The 17,748-nt window shown below is 39.1% G+C and overlaps 1 protein-coding gene across 9 annotated transcripts in view; it reads left to right on the forward strand.

Annotated features, from left to right (window-relative positions):
- fgfr3 (fibroblast growth factor receptor 3) overlaps positions 1–17,748 on the forward strand; it is a 48,013-nt gene that overhangs the window by 7,474 nt on the left and 22,791 nt on the right. For 7 of the 9 annotated variants that reach the window (XM_073873105.1, XM_073873106.1, XM_055170079.2 and 4 more), the window contains exons 3-5: positions 8,526–8,786; positions 11,657–11,722; positions 14,202–14,371. In XM_073873105.1, the coding sequence (XP_073729206.1) occupies positions 8,526–8,786; positions 11,657–11,722; positions 14,202–14,371 (497 nt within the window). The remainder of the gene's footprint in view (positions 1–8,525; positions 8,787–11,656; positions 11,723–14,201; positions 14,372–17,748) is intronic. The other 2 variants (XM_073873107.1, XM_055170080.2) reach the window with 1 other exon arrangement.

Consider the following 17,748-nt stretch of genomic DNA (forward strand, 5'->3'; position numbering starts at 1 on the left):
GTTAAACGTTTTATCACTAAATGTTTTCTTTTAGGGTGTGGGTTAGGGTTAGTTTATAGGAATTACAGTATAATCAGCTTTTTCATGCAGTAAATCCATGATATGCCCTCATTTTATAAACGTCAGTGTGTGCATGTGTTGCTCTTCGTAATTTGCGCTGAACTCCCCTATACCACTCCTGGCAGTCATGAACAGATGGCAGAAGTTATGTGTTGTAAGAAATCCAATAAACACACACGCTCACGCAGATATGTCGACTTCTCCTTTACCACCCATGGAATGAACCTCTGCCCTGGCAATAGTCCTGGGTCCAACACATACACACATGCATATACTGTACACATACCCCCACAAATACACACACATGCACGCACACATCAACAACAAGCAAGTGCTTGCTTTGTCACAAAAGTTGTCCATTCCTCTAATTAAGTTCGGTTTAGATTTAAAGTTCAGGTTTGAGTTGGTATCTGTTGTACATATAAGCAGCACAGTTTCCTGTTTGACAGCTGCATTCTCTCGAGGGATGAATACTTTATATAGCATTAATAATGCATTTATAACACATTTATTCAATAGTCACTTATAAAAGCTCCTAATATGTTCGATATAGGTACAGATATGTATATATTTGGTGCCAATATGTACCTCTGTGATACTTATATGAACTCATTAGGTGCAAAAGCGTACTTTTTGAAAGGGTATCGCTCCAGTGACAGCTAGGGACCATTTTTTGACCATTTAGCCAAAATGTTTCTTAAAAGACTTTTATTGTATAGTACACACTGATAAGTTTGTGACTGAAATTGTTGGCTTTGTTTATCACCGTGTCCATGTTACACAATGACAGCGGGCCTATGAACTTTTTGGTTTTAGCTGTTCGTTCTGTGTAGCAGACTAAACAGTGTCAAATGTTTTTGTTTATAATATTTTGCTATAAATGGTATTGTTTATACGTGATGATACGCTCAGACTGTATTTGAGTAAGTGTGTGTGTGTGTGAGTGTGTGTGTGTGTGTGTGTGTGTGTGTGTGTGTGTGTTTGTGTGTGTGTGTGTGTGTGTGTGTGTGCGTGTGTGTGTGTGTGTGTGTGTGTGTGTGTGTGTGTGTGTGTGTGTGCGTGCGTGCATGTGTGTGTTTGAGGATATTTTAGAGCAGCTGTTGCCAGTTGCTATTGGGTATCATTGGCTAAGGAAGCGAGGAAGAGGATTAATACTTTTCCTGCCCAGTTAATACCCATCTCTCTTTCTCTCTCTCACTTTCTTTGCTATGTTTCTATTCATACATAAAGACAGAAGGGGTGAGGGGGGAGGGCAGAGGCCATTGGGAGGTGATGTGTTTGTGTGGGTTTTTTGCTTAATCAGTTGTGTTTTCTGGAGGGCAATCTAAGGTCACAGGGTTGAAAAAGGAATGTCGCCTTTGTTTCATGTCTTATTCTGCCCATCTTCACAAGATCAATATTTAGTTTTGTTCAAACAGGTAAGATAGCTTATTTGGCTGATGCTTTACAACACAAATTTTGACACGTAACAATTTAGAAGAGTAAGAAAAATCTGTCGGTCGTGTACCAACAATGTAGTCAGTGGATAATAGTGTCAGTTTTCAAGTAATATTTTGTTAAAGCTGCATTTACTCAATATTTCTGGGTTAAAAAACATTTATGGAGTATGTACATAAACAATGATAAACAAAACAGTCTCCTTAACTTACAACAATTCACAACACACAAACTTATACGGTAACAAAGAGAAAAAGTTAGGGTGTAAAATAAGGCCCTGTTTACACGAGAACGCTCGAGGGTGAAAACAAAAAATGTTTTATCGGATTTCCTTATCGTTTACACGGCGACAACGTTTTTGGGGCTTAACAAAAAAGTGAAACCACCTTCCAGAGTGGAAATCTTAAAAGCGCTTTACCGTCGCGTTCCCGTCTAAAGGGTAAAAGCGCATAAGTCTGCTCACGGTGGCTCTCGTCGTGTATGCGTTTACGTCACAGGCATTCGCCCGTTCAGGGAAATAACAAAAAACATTTCGGATTATTTCCATACATCGGGCCTTCAAGTTGCCATAGCAGCTCTGATAAATATACAAGAGTCTTTCCAGCAGTTGTACGAAATATTCACAGCTAGTATCACTGATCAGAGAAGGTGCATTAATTACCTCTATCAAATTGTTGATGCGGCAATTCGTCGGAGGCAAACCAGACGGCTTTGGACGAAACCTGGAAGAACAAATAAGAAGGTTGTACGCAGGCGTGCGTACTTGGAGTTGGGGTTGCTGTGTGTCAGTGCCTCACATTGCCACCTAGCCACCTGGAGTGCATACTACATCGAATATCACACACTTTTGTGTCACCATATGCACGCAGATCCCCCCCCAAAACGCTCGTATAAATGCGGAATAAAAAGTGATACACAACGACACTTTTGCGTTTTATCTTCACATCGTTTCCGTGTAAACGTAACCTAAGATGACTACTTTCATTTCAGCTGTGCATCCCATTTGCTGTTGCATCTCATCCAGAGCATGTGAGCGGTGCGGAGCGGGAGCGGAGCGTTGAGCGGTGCGGTAATATTTCCATCAGAGCGCATTTCCAAAGATTCAGCTCCGCTCGCTCAATACACTCAGGACCGCTCGCTCATCCCAGAATGCCCTTTGGTAATTTGTTAGTTCGAGAATCTGTAAAAACGGCTAGCAATAAGTTATATTCAAATATTGTTTTAATGAAGTCCCCAGCCTTATATATAAATGAAAGAAATGAAACTAAGATGACAGAATAACTGTAGCATCGTCTGCATCTAGATGCAGTTTTAAAGATTAAAATAACTTTAAATCAACTGATCAACACAAATACAAAGCGCCATAATATAACTGATTGCTTACCAGCATTAAAACCACTTAAAATAAAAACATTTATAGTTCTTTGTGTATGTACAGCGGCCACTCCGTGGATGAAGCTGTAGCCAAAAACGCTGGTGCCTTTAGTATTAACTGACTGATCACTTGACTTACATTTAGATATTAAATTGTTTCATCAACAGTATCTGCGTGGAACATTATAAACATTGATGATAATCTGCCGACTCGACTAATTCAGCACGTCCTCTATTTTACAGAGAGTCCGCTTAATTAACGGCTTTTCGTTCGGTCCGCGTGAGCTAAACATTTTTGTTCAGTAATTTGTTCTCGTATAGGCTATATTTCTACATATTTTCGACCATGTAACATTTGGGATAAAATGTAAGTTGTTATAGATAGCATTTAAGCTTGTTCTTGTTCTGAAATGATGAAATGTTTAGTCGGACTAAAATGATCTATCCAGATTAATTTAGCCAAAATAATGATTTATTCGTTATATAAATACATGTTAATTTATCTACTAATATACTATTGAAAATGCCATAAATAAATATTCTGTATTGCATTCGTTTTGTACATTTACAGGTTCATAAATACTGTCTAATTTTAATTTCTTTAAGACACTGTGTTCTGTTTTTACCGATGCAATGTAAAATCGCACTTAAAAACCTTCTTGTTAAGAAATTGTTCTTCAATTTATTTTAGTTTTTTCAAATAATATATTTATATAATATTATAGTTTGTTAATCTTTTTCTCATAAGGGGAACGAATTGTTATAATATTTCGTAATTACTTATTACGAAAATATTTATTATAACTTAAAATTGTGAATTAGTAAAACATGTCGTGGAAATAAATTGTTAATTTGAATTATATCCGTATCAGTTAAACTAGGTCTAATAGCCAACACACAACTGTACATAACTGCGATTTATCAACTAATACTTTAAATAAATGCAATTATCTAAGAACGTCAGTACAGAAAACAACTAGGCTTACTAAATATTTTTTTTATGTCGGAGCGGGATCTGAGCGGGAATTGGTTTATTTGCGAGCGTGAGCGGAAAGTTAACGGAGCGCTTGCTTGGGCGGTGAGCGACTGAGTGGAGCGCTTGAACAGTAGAGCGGAATATTTAGCGGAGCGTCACACCGCTCTGCACCGCTCACATGCTCTGATCTCATCTCATCTATAACAAAACAAAAGTAGATATTGAACCGCAAGGTTACCAAAGATTCAAGATGAGTGGTTAACTCTACTTCCTAAAAAAATATATTTGGAAAAGAAAATGATTTGGCTTGAATCCTGTGATACGTTAGCAAAATATTCTAATGATTTAGTTGACGTGAATGTGTTTCTTTAATATAAAACATGTTGAAATCATTTTACAAGCCACTTGAGTGTGTGTTTTTGAGTTTGTGTACTGTACAGTCAGTGTGTAGAGTTTGAAACTAGGCCAGTTCGTCTATGGAATGACAATTAAGGTCGTCCGATGCCTGATTACAACCTGTGTGTTTGTTTCTGTGTGTGTTGTGTCTCTTTCTATGCGCGTGTAAATGCATCTTAAAATATTCACTCTTTTTAGCACACGGGCAGGACAAGCTGTCTACAGTATGTCATTTCTATAGACATATATGAGAGAGCGTGTGTGCTGAAAGAGTTTGGCTCACGCTCTTGATGAGGTCCGATTGTTCTGAACATCTCGCTTCCGTTACTAATTAGTTCAGTGAAGCTGGAGTGTGTATGTGTGTGTGCGTTTGTGTAGACAAGGCTTTTTGGATGCAACGTCTTTCTTAAACTTTCCTCAGGGGCTTGCCATTATACACACATATACACACGCTTCAACAGGGCAGAATAAAAGAGGTAACACGCTGCAGACTCTCCTTCCAACTCTCTTTCGGTCTTAATTGTGATCATGGCTCTTTTCCTTTTTCTCTCTCTGTCTCTCTCTCTCTCTCTCTCATACTGTGGACACACACTTTAACGTTTAAAACAGAAATACATTGCATCTTGACCAGCCAATCACAGCTGTTGGCTTAACCATTAATCAAAGGTTGAGGTTGGATTATCTGTTTTTCCCATCAATGGTACATTACACACCTTGTGTCATGAAGCCTTGTGTTTTGGGTCTCAAAGTATCCATACACTCCTTCAACACGTTGTGGGGGAGATAATGATTGGAGGATGATGAGAGCGAGAAGACTATGTGTGTGTTATACGGTCTGAAGGTCAGGCGACAGTAGGGGTTGTTCACTGATGGTACCACGCCAGACAACTAAAAGCAGCAGGTTACAGGAAAGAGCAGACTGGCAAAGCTCAATTTAACGTGAGTGTGTATGCATTTGTGAGCTCTATGAGTACATAAACTATACTTGCTATAAATCAGCTGCATGTTCTGTATTGATCACATGGTGGCAAAACAGATCTTATAATGTGTATGTGTGTTTTTCCCTCTCTTTCTCTTGTTTTAACCTGTCACTTTGTTGCAACACACAAAACAAGTGGAACTAGATCATGTTATTAGTACACACATTTATCTCATACTGTCAGTTGTGAAAGCGTATGTGTGTATGTGTGTGTGGATGTTAGGGTTAAGAGCCTGAACCTTGTAATAAACAACCAAATAAATCAAGAGGCCATGTAAACCTCCCACTCCAAACACAGCACAAAAATATTTATCTTGGTGAGGACATACGAACAATGGAGCTCTATTGTTTCTGTATTAGCCAATTATAATTTCTTCAAACTAACCCTTTTATGTACCCCTAAAAGAAAGTGTTAGGGTTAAAACAGTAACCTCTATTTTTGTAAAATATAGCTATTAAATTCCATAAACATTTGGCAACGACGCAGAAATATCCTTTCTAGTTGTTGCTTGTGTTTTTCACAATTATGACAGCAAGTCCTTTCATATTCAATTTCCAAAATACATTTAGATTACACATAAAAATGACTATTCATATAAACACCCTTACATACGCTCTCTGTCCCATATATACACACATGCATGCATAGACTGCATATTTATTACCAGTTGATGAATATATTCCAGTACCTTTGCTTCAATGCCAGCTTTAAATCACAGCTCAAATATTGCCCTGGCAAAACACAAAAAAACCTTTCATCTTTTCCACCTGATCAAAGGAACACTGTCCTCAATGCATGCGCATGTGTGAGTGTCTACGTACATGCTTCCTGAATATAAAAAGTCCTTGAATCCAGTGATTATGAAAATACGTCAAGCTGATTATAGAGCCAATGTATGATTGCAAGCATTGGATGGCAACCGTAAGTATGGCATGTATGTTTTTGATGCTTTATATAAAGGTTCACATCTGGAATGGTTGCCCCTAATTTAATGATCTAGTTTCGTTGCTAAAAACTAGTGGTTTGCTTTAATGACCGCCGTAGGTTTCTCTGAAAATTTAAGGACGTTATGAATGAGCTTGCGTAGCCCTTACGGTGTAAGTCGTAAGTCTTCATAAAAGGCTTCATCTCGCCTGAGCTACGGTTCTCAAGAGGTTCCTATATCAGCTCTGTAAAACCTCAGCTTACACTGGCTCTATTCTCCACACGCCTCGCGGGACGCCAGGAAATATGGAAACGCACAGTAGCCAATTATGATATTTATTTATAACCCATCACCCCACACACATTAGTGTCTTTCACTGGGCCAAGAGTGTTACACAAACATACATACACTCCTCTTTCACAGGATCTAGAATAGACAAATGCAGTACAGAGCCATTTATTCATTGAAGAAACCTCCTCTGGGTTTAAGTGGTAGAGCAGAGAGGTAGACATACTGTATGACAAGATGGAAGGTAAGAGATGAAGGTATACAAGGAGGACGGAGAATTACACGTGATGGCGTCAGAAGAACCGATATAAAAATTGATCAAAGAGATATTAGCGCTTCGTGGGGTCTTCGGTTTTAGACAGTCTCAGACAGAGCAGTGTGTATGGACTCAACTGTGTGTGTGTGTGTGTGTGTGTGTGTTCACATGTAGCAGTCGATCTATAATTCATATGGCTGATTTTGTATTCCCCTCCAGCTTAGTCGCGTCTGCGAGCCGTCTGCCAACACTCCTCTGACCTCATACACACACAAACACAGCGTATATCAAACACATCAGATATTTGTAAATCTGCTGCTGCCTTTCCACAGATGAATGTCACTAAGTTAAAAGAGCCGTATAGTGCTAGAGATGCTACAGAATGAAAACAGGGTTCGAGGGAACTGAAGGAAAATAGAGACGGAGAGAAATATTAAGGAAGCTCTGTGAGGTGGAATATTTTTTCCCATAAAGTTACATTTCTTCATCACAGTCTCCATGATGATCACTGCAGTGCTTGGTAAACATATTTGTTTGTTTATTTTTCCTGGTAAGCCTTGTGTTTAAGACCCATCTTTGGATGAATATAGGCATTTATTTTTATTTTCAAAACTGCAGATCTTCACATGTTTTATAGAGACCCAGTGGTCGCCATCCAATGCTTTTTGATACAGTAATTTAGGTGGGAAACAACAAAGAGTTGAATTGTGTAAAATAGCCAATGTACTTTACATTATACATGATTTACTGCTTGTTATTGGTAGTAAAAGGCAAATACGCTTTCAGAAAAATGTACAAAAGCTGGTGGTGCCCTTTAAAAAATTACATTATTGTACCTTAAGGGTGCATATTAGTACCTCAAAGATACATATTGAATGGTTCCCACAGGTCCTTGAAATCCTTGAAAGTTTGTGAATCTGGGGGGGAAATTCAAGGACCTGGGAAGTTATTGAAAATATACATACATAGATACAGGCCATTGAAAGTGCTTGAATCTATTTTATGCAAGAAGTTTTCTGGGAAAAAAATCCATATTATTCCCTGTGTAGTGTAGGATAATATCATAAAAATTCTAGACTTTTTAAGCACACATGCTAAACTGTTCGCTTCAAATGCTTATATCTTCTGTATGCGGATGTTGATTCATACCAAAAAGCTTTTTTACATAGCTGTGTTTGACACATGAAAACGTCTCGGGTTACGTATGTAACTGTTGTTCCCTGAGAAGGGAACGAGGCGCTGCGTCTCCCATGCCATACGTCCTGCGTCTATTTAACGCCAACTTTGGCAATATTTCAGATAGCGATATCACCCTGTCTTTGTCATTAAGCCTCACCATTGGTTGAATTTGATATACACATTCAGACGCACTTACCCCTGGAGGCGTCCCCAAGTGTCACTGCAGTGACGCAGCGCGAGTCCCCCTTGGAAGGGAACTGTAACAATGTATCTTTAAAGGTAGCACACCCTTGCTCGCACATTTAGTTCGAATTTGAGGGTATTGGACCTGGAAAGTCCTTGAAAGGTCCTTGAATTTGAGGTTAACTAAGGTGTGGGAACCGTAATATTGGGATCTCAGGGGTACATGTCTGTACCTAAATGGTACATATTAGGACCTTTTTAAAGGGTACTGTCCAAATTTTGTACTATTTTCTCAGACATTGTAGCATTAGGAGGAGGGGCATCTTTATTCTAGGTAGCATTGGATTGGATATTTTTAATAAAAGTTAAAATGTTGCTAAAATATTGTTTTTGTTTATAAGTGAACTAGATAGCCTAAAAACATGGACTAAAAGGATTTAATACCTGTCTCTCTCTTCTTCGATCTCTTAGATTGGGCGTCGAGTGAGGCAGATGTGTTTCTGGAAGACTACGTGGCAGGAGTCGGGGACTCTGTGACTCTCTCCTGCGCTCAGCACGACTTCCCCATCGTGTGGCATAAAGACGGGGACTCCTTGTCTCCTAGCAACCGTACACGGGTGGGGCACAAAGTGCTTCGCATCATCAATGTCTCCTATGAAGACTCGGGGGTGTACTCCTGTAGACACGCCCACAACAAAACGCTGCTAAGCAACTACACGGTCAAAGTCACTGGTCAGTATTTCTGTTTTGTAATATCTTTAAGTGCCGTTGTTGTTGTTTTTTCGTACAGCAGACTTCTGAACACGAGCTCAGGCATGCAGTGCATTAGTTGGCCACTCGCCAGTCAAACTTGTTCCCAACAGACAAGCAGGTCTGGAGACATATTCCTGGCACACCTACCAGCAAACTTCATACATGCAACATGAGACAAAATCTCAAACAGTGTGCTTACTGTTTAATATTCCAGGGGACATAACAGACCTTTTCATGTTTTAAGGGCGATGGGGGCCTTAGCTGAATAAGAATTAGAGTATTACAAAAATAGGCCCTTTGGTATTTTTTGTCGCTATGGATTCAGTTTGTTTTATGCAATATTTGACAGTCTGATGAAATGATAAAAGATGTAAAAAATTGTAAATGTAATAACTTACAGTACGGTTCATTCGCCATGCTAAGATGGAAAGTCAAGTTGAGCGCATTGAATTGTGGGATAGATTATTGAACACGGTGTACTTTGCAAATTTTGGCAATGTACAGTACGTATTGGTGCACAAATACAAAAAAAGTGTAGTATAGAATTATGCAATCTCAAACATTTCCACACATATTCATGTTGTAACAAGTAATATACTGTATAAACTATTGAGTGTGCTTGATTTCGTGAGGATGGGCATGTGGGTGTTTTTATAACGGGATGTTTAAACAATAGTGTTTGGTGATCTTAAGTCCTGTAAACTCTGAGACACAAGCTGAACTGCTCATTGGCAACTAATTAGAATGTAATTATCTGGAATCACCTCATCATTTAAAGCAGATGGATGAGGGAACGTCGAAGGGAAAGGTTTCTTCTACCCACATGTGTTTGGCGTTAGGCCAGCACAAATCAACTCCTCCCCACATGCGTCTGGATAAAAAAAGCAAAAAAACTTAAACGGGCACACAATCCGTACCAATTACTGCATGCCGATAAAGAGTCCATAAGACAGCAATATCCTGTTCTGCACACTTAATACAGAATACATCTCTGTGACACACTAATAGACAGTAGTGTAAAACATGAATGCAGTGAAAATTTGTTTTGCAAAATGTTTACTATGCTCTATTCTGTTAATGCCGGGCACCTCCAAAAATGACACGGGTCCCATTATTACATTTGCATGCTCTAAAAAATCCTCAATTGTTTTAAATAATGTTTGGATAAAATATGGACATTTTATAGGTTAATTTCACCCAACAGCTGGGTTTGGCCATATTTTACCCAACCATGGGTTTAAACGATTAGTCCATTTTCTTAAAAAAATCCAGATAATTTACTCACCACCATGTCATGCAAAATGTTGATGTCTTTCTTTGTTCAGTCGAGTAGAAATTATGTTTTTTGAGGAAAAAATTCCAGGATTTTTCTCATTTTAATGGACTTTAATGGACCCCAACACGTAACAGTTTTAATGCAGTTTAAAATTGGAGTTTCAAATGACTCTAAACGATCTCAAACGAGGCATAAGGGTCTTATCTAGCGAAATGATTGTCATTATTGACTAGAAAATATTTAAATATTTACTTTTAAACCACGACTTCTCGTCTATCTCTGGTCATGTGACGCGCCACCGCGACCTCACGCATTACGTCATCACGTCAAGAGGTCACGGATGACGTATGCGAAACTACGCCCTAGTGTTTACAAGTGTGGTGAAAGAGGACCGTTACGATGTTGTTGTATGTGTAATGATACTAATTAATGTCTTTGTGTCAGTTTATTGTTTAAAATGGTCCGCAAATGTGCGTTTTATATATGTGACACGTGACCTTTCAGCGGCATTACGCAATTACGTGAGGTCGCGCTGGCGCGTCACAGGACCGGAGATAGACGAGAAGTTGTGGTTTAAAAGTGCATGTTTTATTTAATTGACAAAAATGACAATCGTTTCGCTAGATAAGACCCTTATGCCTCGTTTGAGATCATTTAGAGTCCTTTAAAACTCTGTTGAAACTGCAATTTTAAACTGCATTAACAGTGTTACGTGTTGGGGTCCATTAAAGTCCATTAAAATTAGAAAAATTCTGGAATTTTTTCCTCAAAAAACAATTTCTTCCTGACTGAACAAAGAAAGACATCAACATTTTGGATGACATGGTGGTGAGTAAATTATCTGGATTTTTTTTTTAAGAAAATGGACTACTCCTTTAAACAACCTAAAAAAAATTTGATTGTGAATAAAATCAACCAGTACAGTAGACCTTGTTGTGTTAGGGATGTGACACCTCTAAATGTACAATTTCTTTAAAACAAAACAACACACCTAACAGAAGCCCACACATATCCAAAACATTTAAAACCACAGCAGCCAAAAAAGTAAAAGTATAACAGCAAGCGAACTGTCTGGTGACAAACCCACACACGAACATACAGAAACCTTCAGTGTCTCAGTAACAGCTGATCTTTAGCACTAAATGGGCCCAGTGTTGGATTTCACGCTCGACTGGTATTTTAGGAGTGTGTGGTTGTACCTGTGTAAAAGTGCACTGAGGAGGAGCTGAAGACAGAATAATCTCTTTTTCAGGGTCACTGTGCTTTTTTTCTCCTTCTGAATGAGTTCATTTACAAGCAGGATACGGGAGTTTCAGGGCATTTGTGTAAAAATACAGCTGTTGTGGATGCTTCGCTTACCGAATCTCTGCTAACATCTGTCATCCATTAACCGCTCTGTGTATGTGTGTGTGTTTGAGAGAGTGTGGATGCAGTAATTGGTTTTGATTTGTTATCAGTTTATTTTTCTCGTTCTGCAGATCATATGAATAGGTTCATTGTTCATAAAGAAAGGCCACAGTGTGGTGTAATAACAAGACCTCTCTCTATCTCTCTATGTCACTGTTTTTTTTAGATTCCCTGTCCTCAGGTGATGATGAGGACTATGATGAAGATGAGGACGATGCAGGTAATGGAAATGGTGTGTCTCACCTTCTCATTTTTCATTTTTATTATTTTTCATTAAAAGTCTCTGTTGTGTTATAAGTGCATTGGGATTGATGCATTTCTTATAGCTGGGCTTACAGGTTGCATCTCATTTCATCAGCTACTTCCACTTGATGCCCCTACGCAAATTCTCAGGAGAGAGATAGAGAAGGAGAAATAATTTAAAGTCAAGGGAAATGTGACCAAAAATGTGGGAGAAAATGATATGCATTCAAATTCAACTAGATCTCAATCTTGAAAGAAAGAGAACGAAAAGGAAGGCTGATACGTCTGTCTGTTGTGGTGGGGTGGGGGAGGTCTCATGGTTGAGGGGAGGGCACGAAACGAGGGATTAAGCAAAAACCAAAAACCCTTTAGAGTTTAATGACCAGTAATCCAGCTCTAATTAAGAAAGAGAGATGGACACAGAGAAAAAAAGGGAGAGAGAGAGAGAGAAAGGGAGAGCCGAGCACTGTGAGGTCTGGACTCTTTGAAGCATTCGAGAAGAGCTGAGGTTGTGTGTGTGACATCTGATGACATCATTCTGTAATATCTTAATGATGCAGTGCTCGTAACGAAGTAAGCTGTGTGTAACATCAGCTGTCTGGAGTTCTGCTTTGCTTTGATGGCTTATTTTGGCTGGAGAATAAAAGTGAATGAAATAAAAGTTCGGTCACTGTAGATTTGTGGTCCCCACTTCAAAGCTCAACTACATAAAACACGTAAGCAAGGGCAAAGCACACACAGAGGCACACATGTGCACATGTATGTGCCAGGTCCACTGCTGGGTACAGACCCATAGTGTACCTGTGATAGTTTGAGTGTACATGCTTCACCACCTGGCCGCATGCCATCTTAAAGTGTATTGCGAACTGAAAACATATTTATAATGTGTGTGCGTGTGTTAGAGAGATGCAGGCAATTTTTGGAAAATCTTAATTTAAAAAAAGTTATTCATATACAGGGTTCCCACAGGTTTTTTAAAAAATATACATACATAGATACAGGTCATTGAAAGTGCTTGAATCTATTTTATGCAAGAAGTTTTATGGAACAACATCTATATTATTCCCTGTGTAGTGTAGGATTATATCATAAACTTCTAGACTTTTTAAGCACACATGCTAAACTGTTTGCTTTAAATGCTTCTGTATGCGAATGTTGATTCATACCAAAATGCTTTTTTGCAAATTTGTGTTTGACACATGAAAACGTCTCGGGTTACGTATGTAACTGTTGTTCGCTGAGAAGGGACCGAGGCGCTGCGTCTCCCTTGCCATACTTCCTGCGTCCCTGTAACGCAGTTTTTGGCAATATTTCAGATAGCGATATACTCCCGCCTCACCCTGTCTTTGTTGTTAAGCATCACTATCGGTTGAATTTGATAGACACATTCAGACGCACTTACCCTTGGAGGTGTCTCCATAGTGTCACCGCAGTGACGCAGCGCAAGTTCCCTCGAAAGGAAACTGTAACAATGTATTTTTAAAGGTAACACGATGTAACCTTGCTCTCACTTGAAATGTGTCCACACATTTTGTCCTTGAATTTAAGGGTATTGGATCTGGAAAGTCCTTGAAAGGTCCTTGAATTTGAAGTTAACTAAGGTGTGGGAACCCTGCATATAAACGGTACATAAAGTATTTTGTGGTTATAATTTTTATTTTTTTTAGAAGTGAGATTGGGTCAGTCTAGTTTACATTTATAGTATGTGTCCCTATAAATGGCTAGGTAAGCATGTGTGTATGCTCAGACATAGATCAAACATCTGTGAGTTTTAATCTGAAAGTTGAAGCGATCTGGAGTTAATTGTCTATCAAAGGATGAAAGCATCTTTTAAACACACACACATTTAAACTGCAATGCAATATCTGTCAAACAGCATGAATATTAAACAATGAAAAAAATTGTTTTAGCTAAAGGATACTGTTTATGCTCTAATATTTGGCATTACCTTCTAGGAAACATAAACAGAGACCTGACCCATGACAGTCGCTATTATAAACTGAATTTGTAGACGGATTAGATGAGGAAAATTCATCTTTTATTATGACAGTTAATCTTGAGGAATCTGCATTATATGTTTACAGCTCTGTGAAGGATTTAACACTGAGCATCTTTCAGGGTTTTGTCTCTATAGAGTGTAAATGCTAACACAGGATTAGTGTCTGCGTGTGCTTTTCCAAACAACTTTTAATTCAGTCTCGGAATTAAGCAGCCAGTCTGACGCTACCACAGAGCGCACAGGAAAAATCTTTCCATAAACATTCACCCACACAACATCTCCCGAATAGGGAACACCCTACCCCCTAAAAAAATTGTTATTGTATATGTTAACATACACTTATATAGAGGATAGAGCTTTATGCTATCCATAAACTTTTTTATGGTTCCTAGTTTTCAAATTAAACTCAAACACAAAAAAATATTTCCAGTAGCATTTAATTAGTTTCTAATCCGTTTTATTTCTACAGAAGCTCCATCCTTTACCCGACTCGACCGAATGGAGAAGAAGCTATTAGCCGTCCCTGCCGCCAATACGGTGAAGTTTCGCTGTCCTGCGACCGGCAACCCCACGCCCACCATTCACTGGCTGAAAAATGGGAAAGAATTCAAGGGAGAGCAGAGGATGGGTGGAATTAAAGTAAGAAAATATTGATAAAGACTGTGGGCGTATTCGTTTTTGATTGTGTAAATATATCTGTGTGTGTTTGGGGTCGCCAATAATACAAGTCTGCAGTTATTTACAGTTTACACAGATGCTCAACATCTGCTTCTTCAAGAGCTCTTTCTCTCTCTCTCTCTCTGGATCTGATTTGTTTGTAGTCTCCAGAGAAAACTTCCACCTGTTGCTGTTTTTCAGAAGAAGCAGAATGTTGTGTGTGGTCTTGTTGTTATTTATTTGTTCTTTGTAGCGTTTAAGTTTATGTCTTCATTCAAGTCAACCGATCCCAAACGTTTCTCTTCAGAATCTTCCGAGCCCAGATACAGTTTTAGTTCAGGCTATTTGTGACAAAAACATGACTTGAAACTCACAACTAGCAACCTCACACCAATAACAATACTAATATACTACATAAACACACCAAAATCTTTCTCACATGCTCGCATTCATGCACATTGTATTCCCTAAAGGAATAGTTTACCCAAAAATGTTTATTCACCCTCATGTTGTTTGAATTTGTCTATTGTCTTTCTTTGTTTTTCAAAACCCAAATGCAGATTTTTTTTGTTTTAAAAAAACTTTAGTACACATTCTCTGTGTCTGAACTGTTGTTTAGGCACTTTTAGGATGTTCGCTCCTAAATAATTTGTAGCAACAGCGATGTCCACCTGAAAGTAGAGGAGTAAATGTCTTTGAACACTTAAAATATATGATTTAAGTTATTTATTTAACACTTTGAGGTCACCAAAAAAAAACTTTTTAAAATATCTGCATTTGGGTTTTGAAGAACAATGAAAAACATTGGGGGTTGCTACATAATGGTAAAGTTAAAACTATATCCTTTTAAAGGGACACTCCACTTTTTTGAAAATATGCTAATTTTCCAGCTCCCCTAGAGTTAAACATTTGATTTTTACCATTTTGGAATCCATTAGCTGATCCATTAGCATAATCCATTGAATTTGATTAGACCATTAGCATCGCGCTAAAAAATAACCGAAGAGTTTCTATTTTCTAGGCAGATATGGCTAGGAACTATACTCTTATTCTGGCATTACGCAGTGCCCGAAAATATTCTTCTGCCATTGAAAGTTACCAATGGGACTATTTTCAGGCAGTGCGTAATATCATTGCGCCTCCAGCAGTCATGTTAAAGCAGTAAAGTCCTTGATTATTACGCCAGAATGAGAGTATAGTTCCTAAATCAGCTGAATGGATACCAAAAAGGTAAAAATCAAATGTTTAACTCTAGGGGAGCTAGAAAATGAGCATATTTTCAAAAAATGGGGAGTGTCCCTTTAACATATCCTTGCTTTAACATGTTAGCATAGAACATAGCCAGTGTCTCCTAATTCTGCGTTTACACCAGCCGCGGTAGAGGCGTCAAGCGCGAGTGATTTCAATGTTAAGTCAATGTGAAGACACGTTGACGCGCATCTGGAGGTCTCGCCGCGCGAATGAGGCGCTTAGCGCGGTGCAGTAGACGTGATTCCGCCTCATTTTCATGTCTAGTTCGCGCGAATGGCGCGCATTTAGCGTTGCCGCAGCAAACTTTGAACTCAAAATTTGAACGCGCCGCGTTTACAAATCAGGAGCTTGCTCTAGTAGTGACGTGATTACAGAAAGCGAGCGGAGTTGCAGAAGTTTCTCCCATGATGCAAATTTCTATGTGAATGTCTTGATGACTAAAATTTCATGTGCGGCTTTCACGCGCGAATGAAGAGAGTAAACTCAAACTGTTCAAGCTGCAAACTAGGCGCGGTAGACCCGATTTTGACGCCTCAAACGCGGCTGGTGTGAACCCACGGTAAGAGAGACATTTAGAAACAAAACATTGACCTTTCCACCTCTACTTGGCCATAGTGACCACAATGCCCTAACAAACACACGTACGTATACACACAGCAGGGATCCGCACTGACCCCAGGTCATTCTTTATACCAAACCTGCTCTCTTGCATCCACGCAGTCACTGCTGGCATAGAAATGTCTGACAGCATCATAATAGCTCTATTTAACACACAGATACACAGAGGCATGACAGCTCACACTGAATGGATTCTGTCTCTATTAAGATCAAGGCTAAAAGTCAGGGGTCTTCGATTTCTCATGTGTGTGAAATTGCATATGATGATAACAAACTTAATGTGTTATAAGTACAATGCATCGAACATAATGACTTCCTGAGAAATCAGCGTATTCAATCTTAAAACTTGCCTTACTGCATGGTATGCTGAACAATAATGCAGTGATTATGTTTCTGTTGGCACTGGAGCCGGTTGTACGTTGGACTACTTCTCTGGCGTGCGGTCAAGAGTTTGTTTAATTGCAAAAAGATAGTTTAAAACGCAAGAAAACGAGTCACACAGCGTACTCTCAATGCCGAAACGTATCCATGGCTTTGTTTGGATAGTTGACTTTCTCACAGCTTTCACTTTTAAATGGCCACACATATAAACACTCACACAGTTAAACACACAACCCAGTCACTGTTGGTCCCTGACTGCCAGGGTTCTAAGGTCAAAGTTCACCTTTCTATTGAGTCATCAGAAGGGGGAGGATCCGAGAAGGTGTTGCCGTGGCGATTTAGGGAGCTTGATTGACGGAGGGGGCGTGGCTTTTGTTATGCTCACATATGGTAACCGAACTCACATTGTTAGAATGCTAATCTGTGGCGCTGTGGGTTAGTCACACCTCTCACACACACGCACACACACCGATGCTTTTGTAAAAACAGAGCGTGTATGCGAGCGTTCGTTCAACAGCTCAATTGAGTGCAGGAACGCTGTTACGTCCTCAAGAGAGATGACTCAATTTGAGTCTGTGTTCTCTGTAGGGAGCACCCGTGTTTCAAATTCGGCATGCTTGGAGCGTTTTGCACGTCACTAATGAAATGCTGAATCTCTAATCCACTGACAAATGTGCCTTTTGTCTGTATGCCACTGCGGTACATGACTAAATTAAGTGCTTGGGTCAATTTAAGTTTAAATATACATTATGCTATTTGAGTTTAATCTTCATCAGTCTGATGTATTGTAAAAGTTTGGTCCACTTTGCTGCTTATTCTGACTATGACCCGACCATTCGTGATGCTTTTCCATTGCGTGGTACGACTAGGCACGACTCGCTTTACTTTGGCTTTTCCACTGCACTTCAAATTGGGTGGGATTGTAGATTTATTGTTATAGTTGTGCCGCCTCTACAGCCGTGACATCTTTGTAAATGCGATACAAACAAACGCACAACACAGAAGCAGTGGAGCATTTCAGTGGAATGGTGTTTTTGTTTCTCAGAATGTGAATTTTGTTTACTGCTAAATGGGAGTTTGGGAACTTGTACAACAAAGCGATGACATCA

This window comes from Misgurnus anguillicaudatus, chromosome 11 (assembly GCF_027580225.2).
Source record: "Misgurnus anguillicaudatus chromosome 11, ASM2758022v2, whole genome shotgun sequence".
Classification (NCBI taxonomy): Eukaryota; Metazoa; Chordata; class Actinopteri; order Cypriniformes; family Cobitidae; genus Misgurnus; species Misgurnus anguillicaudatus.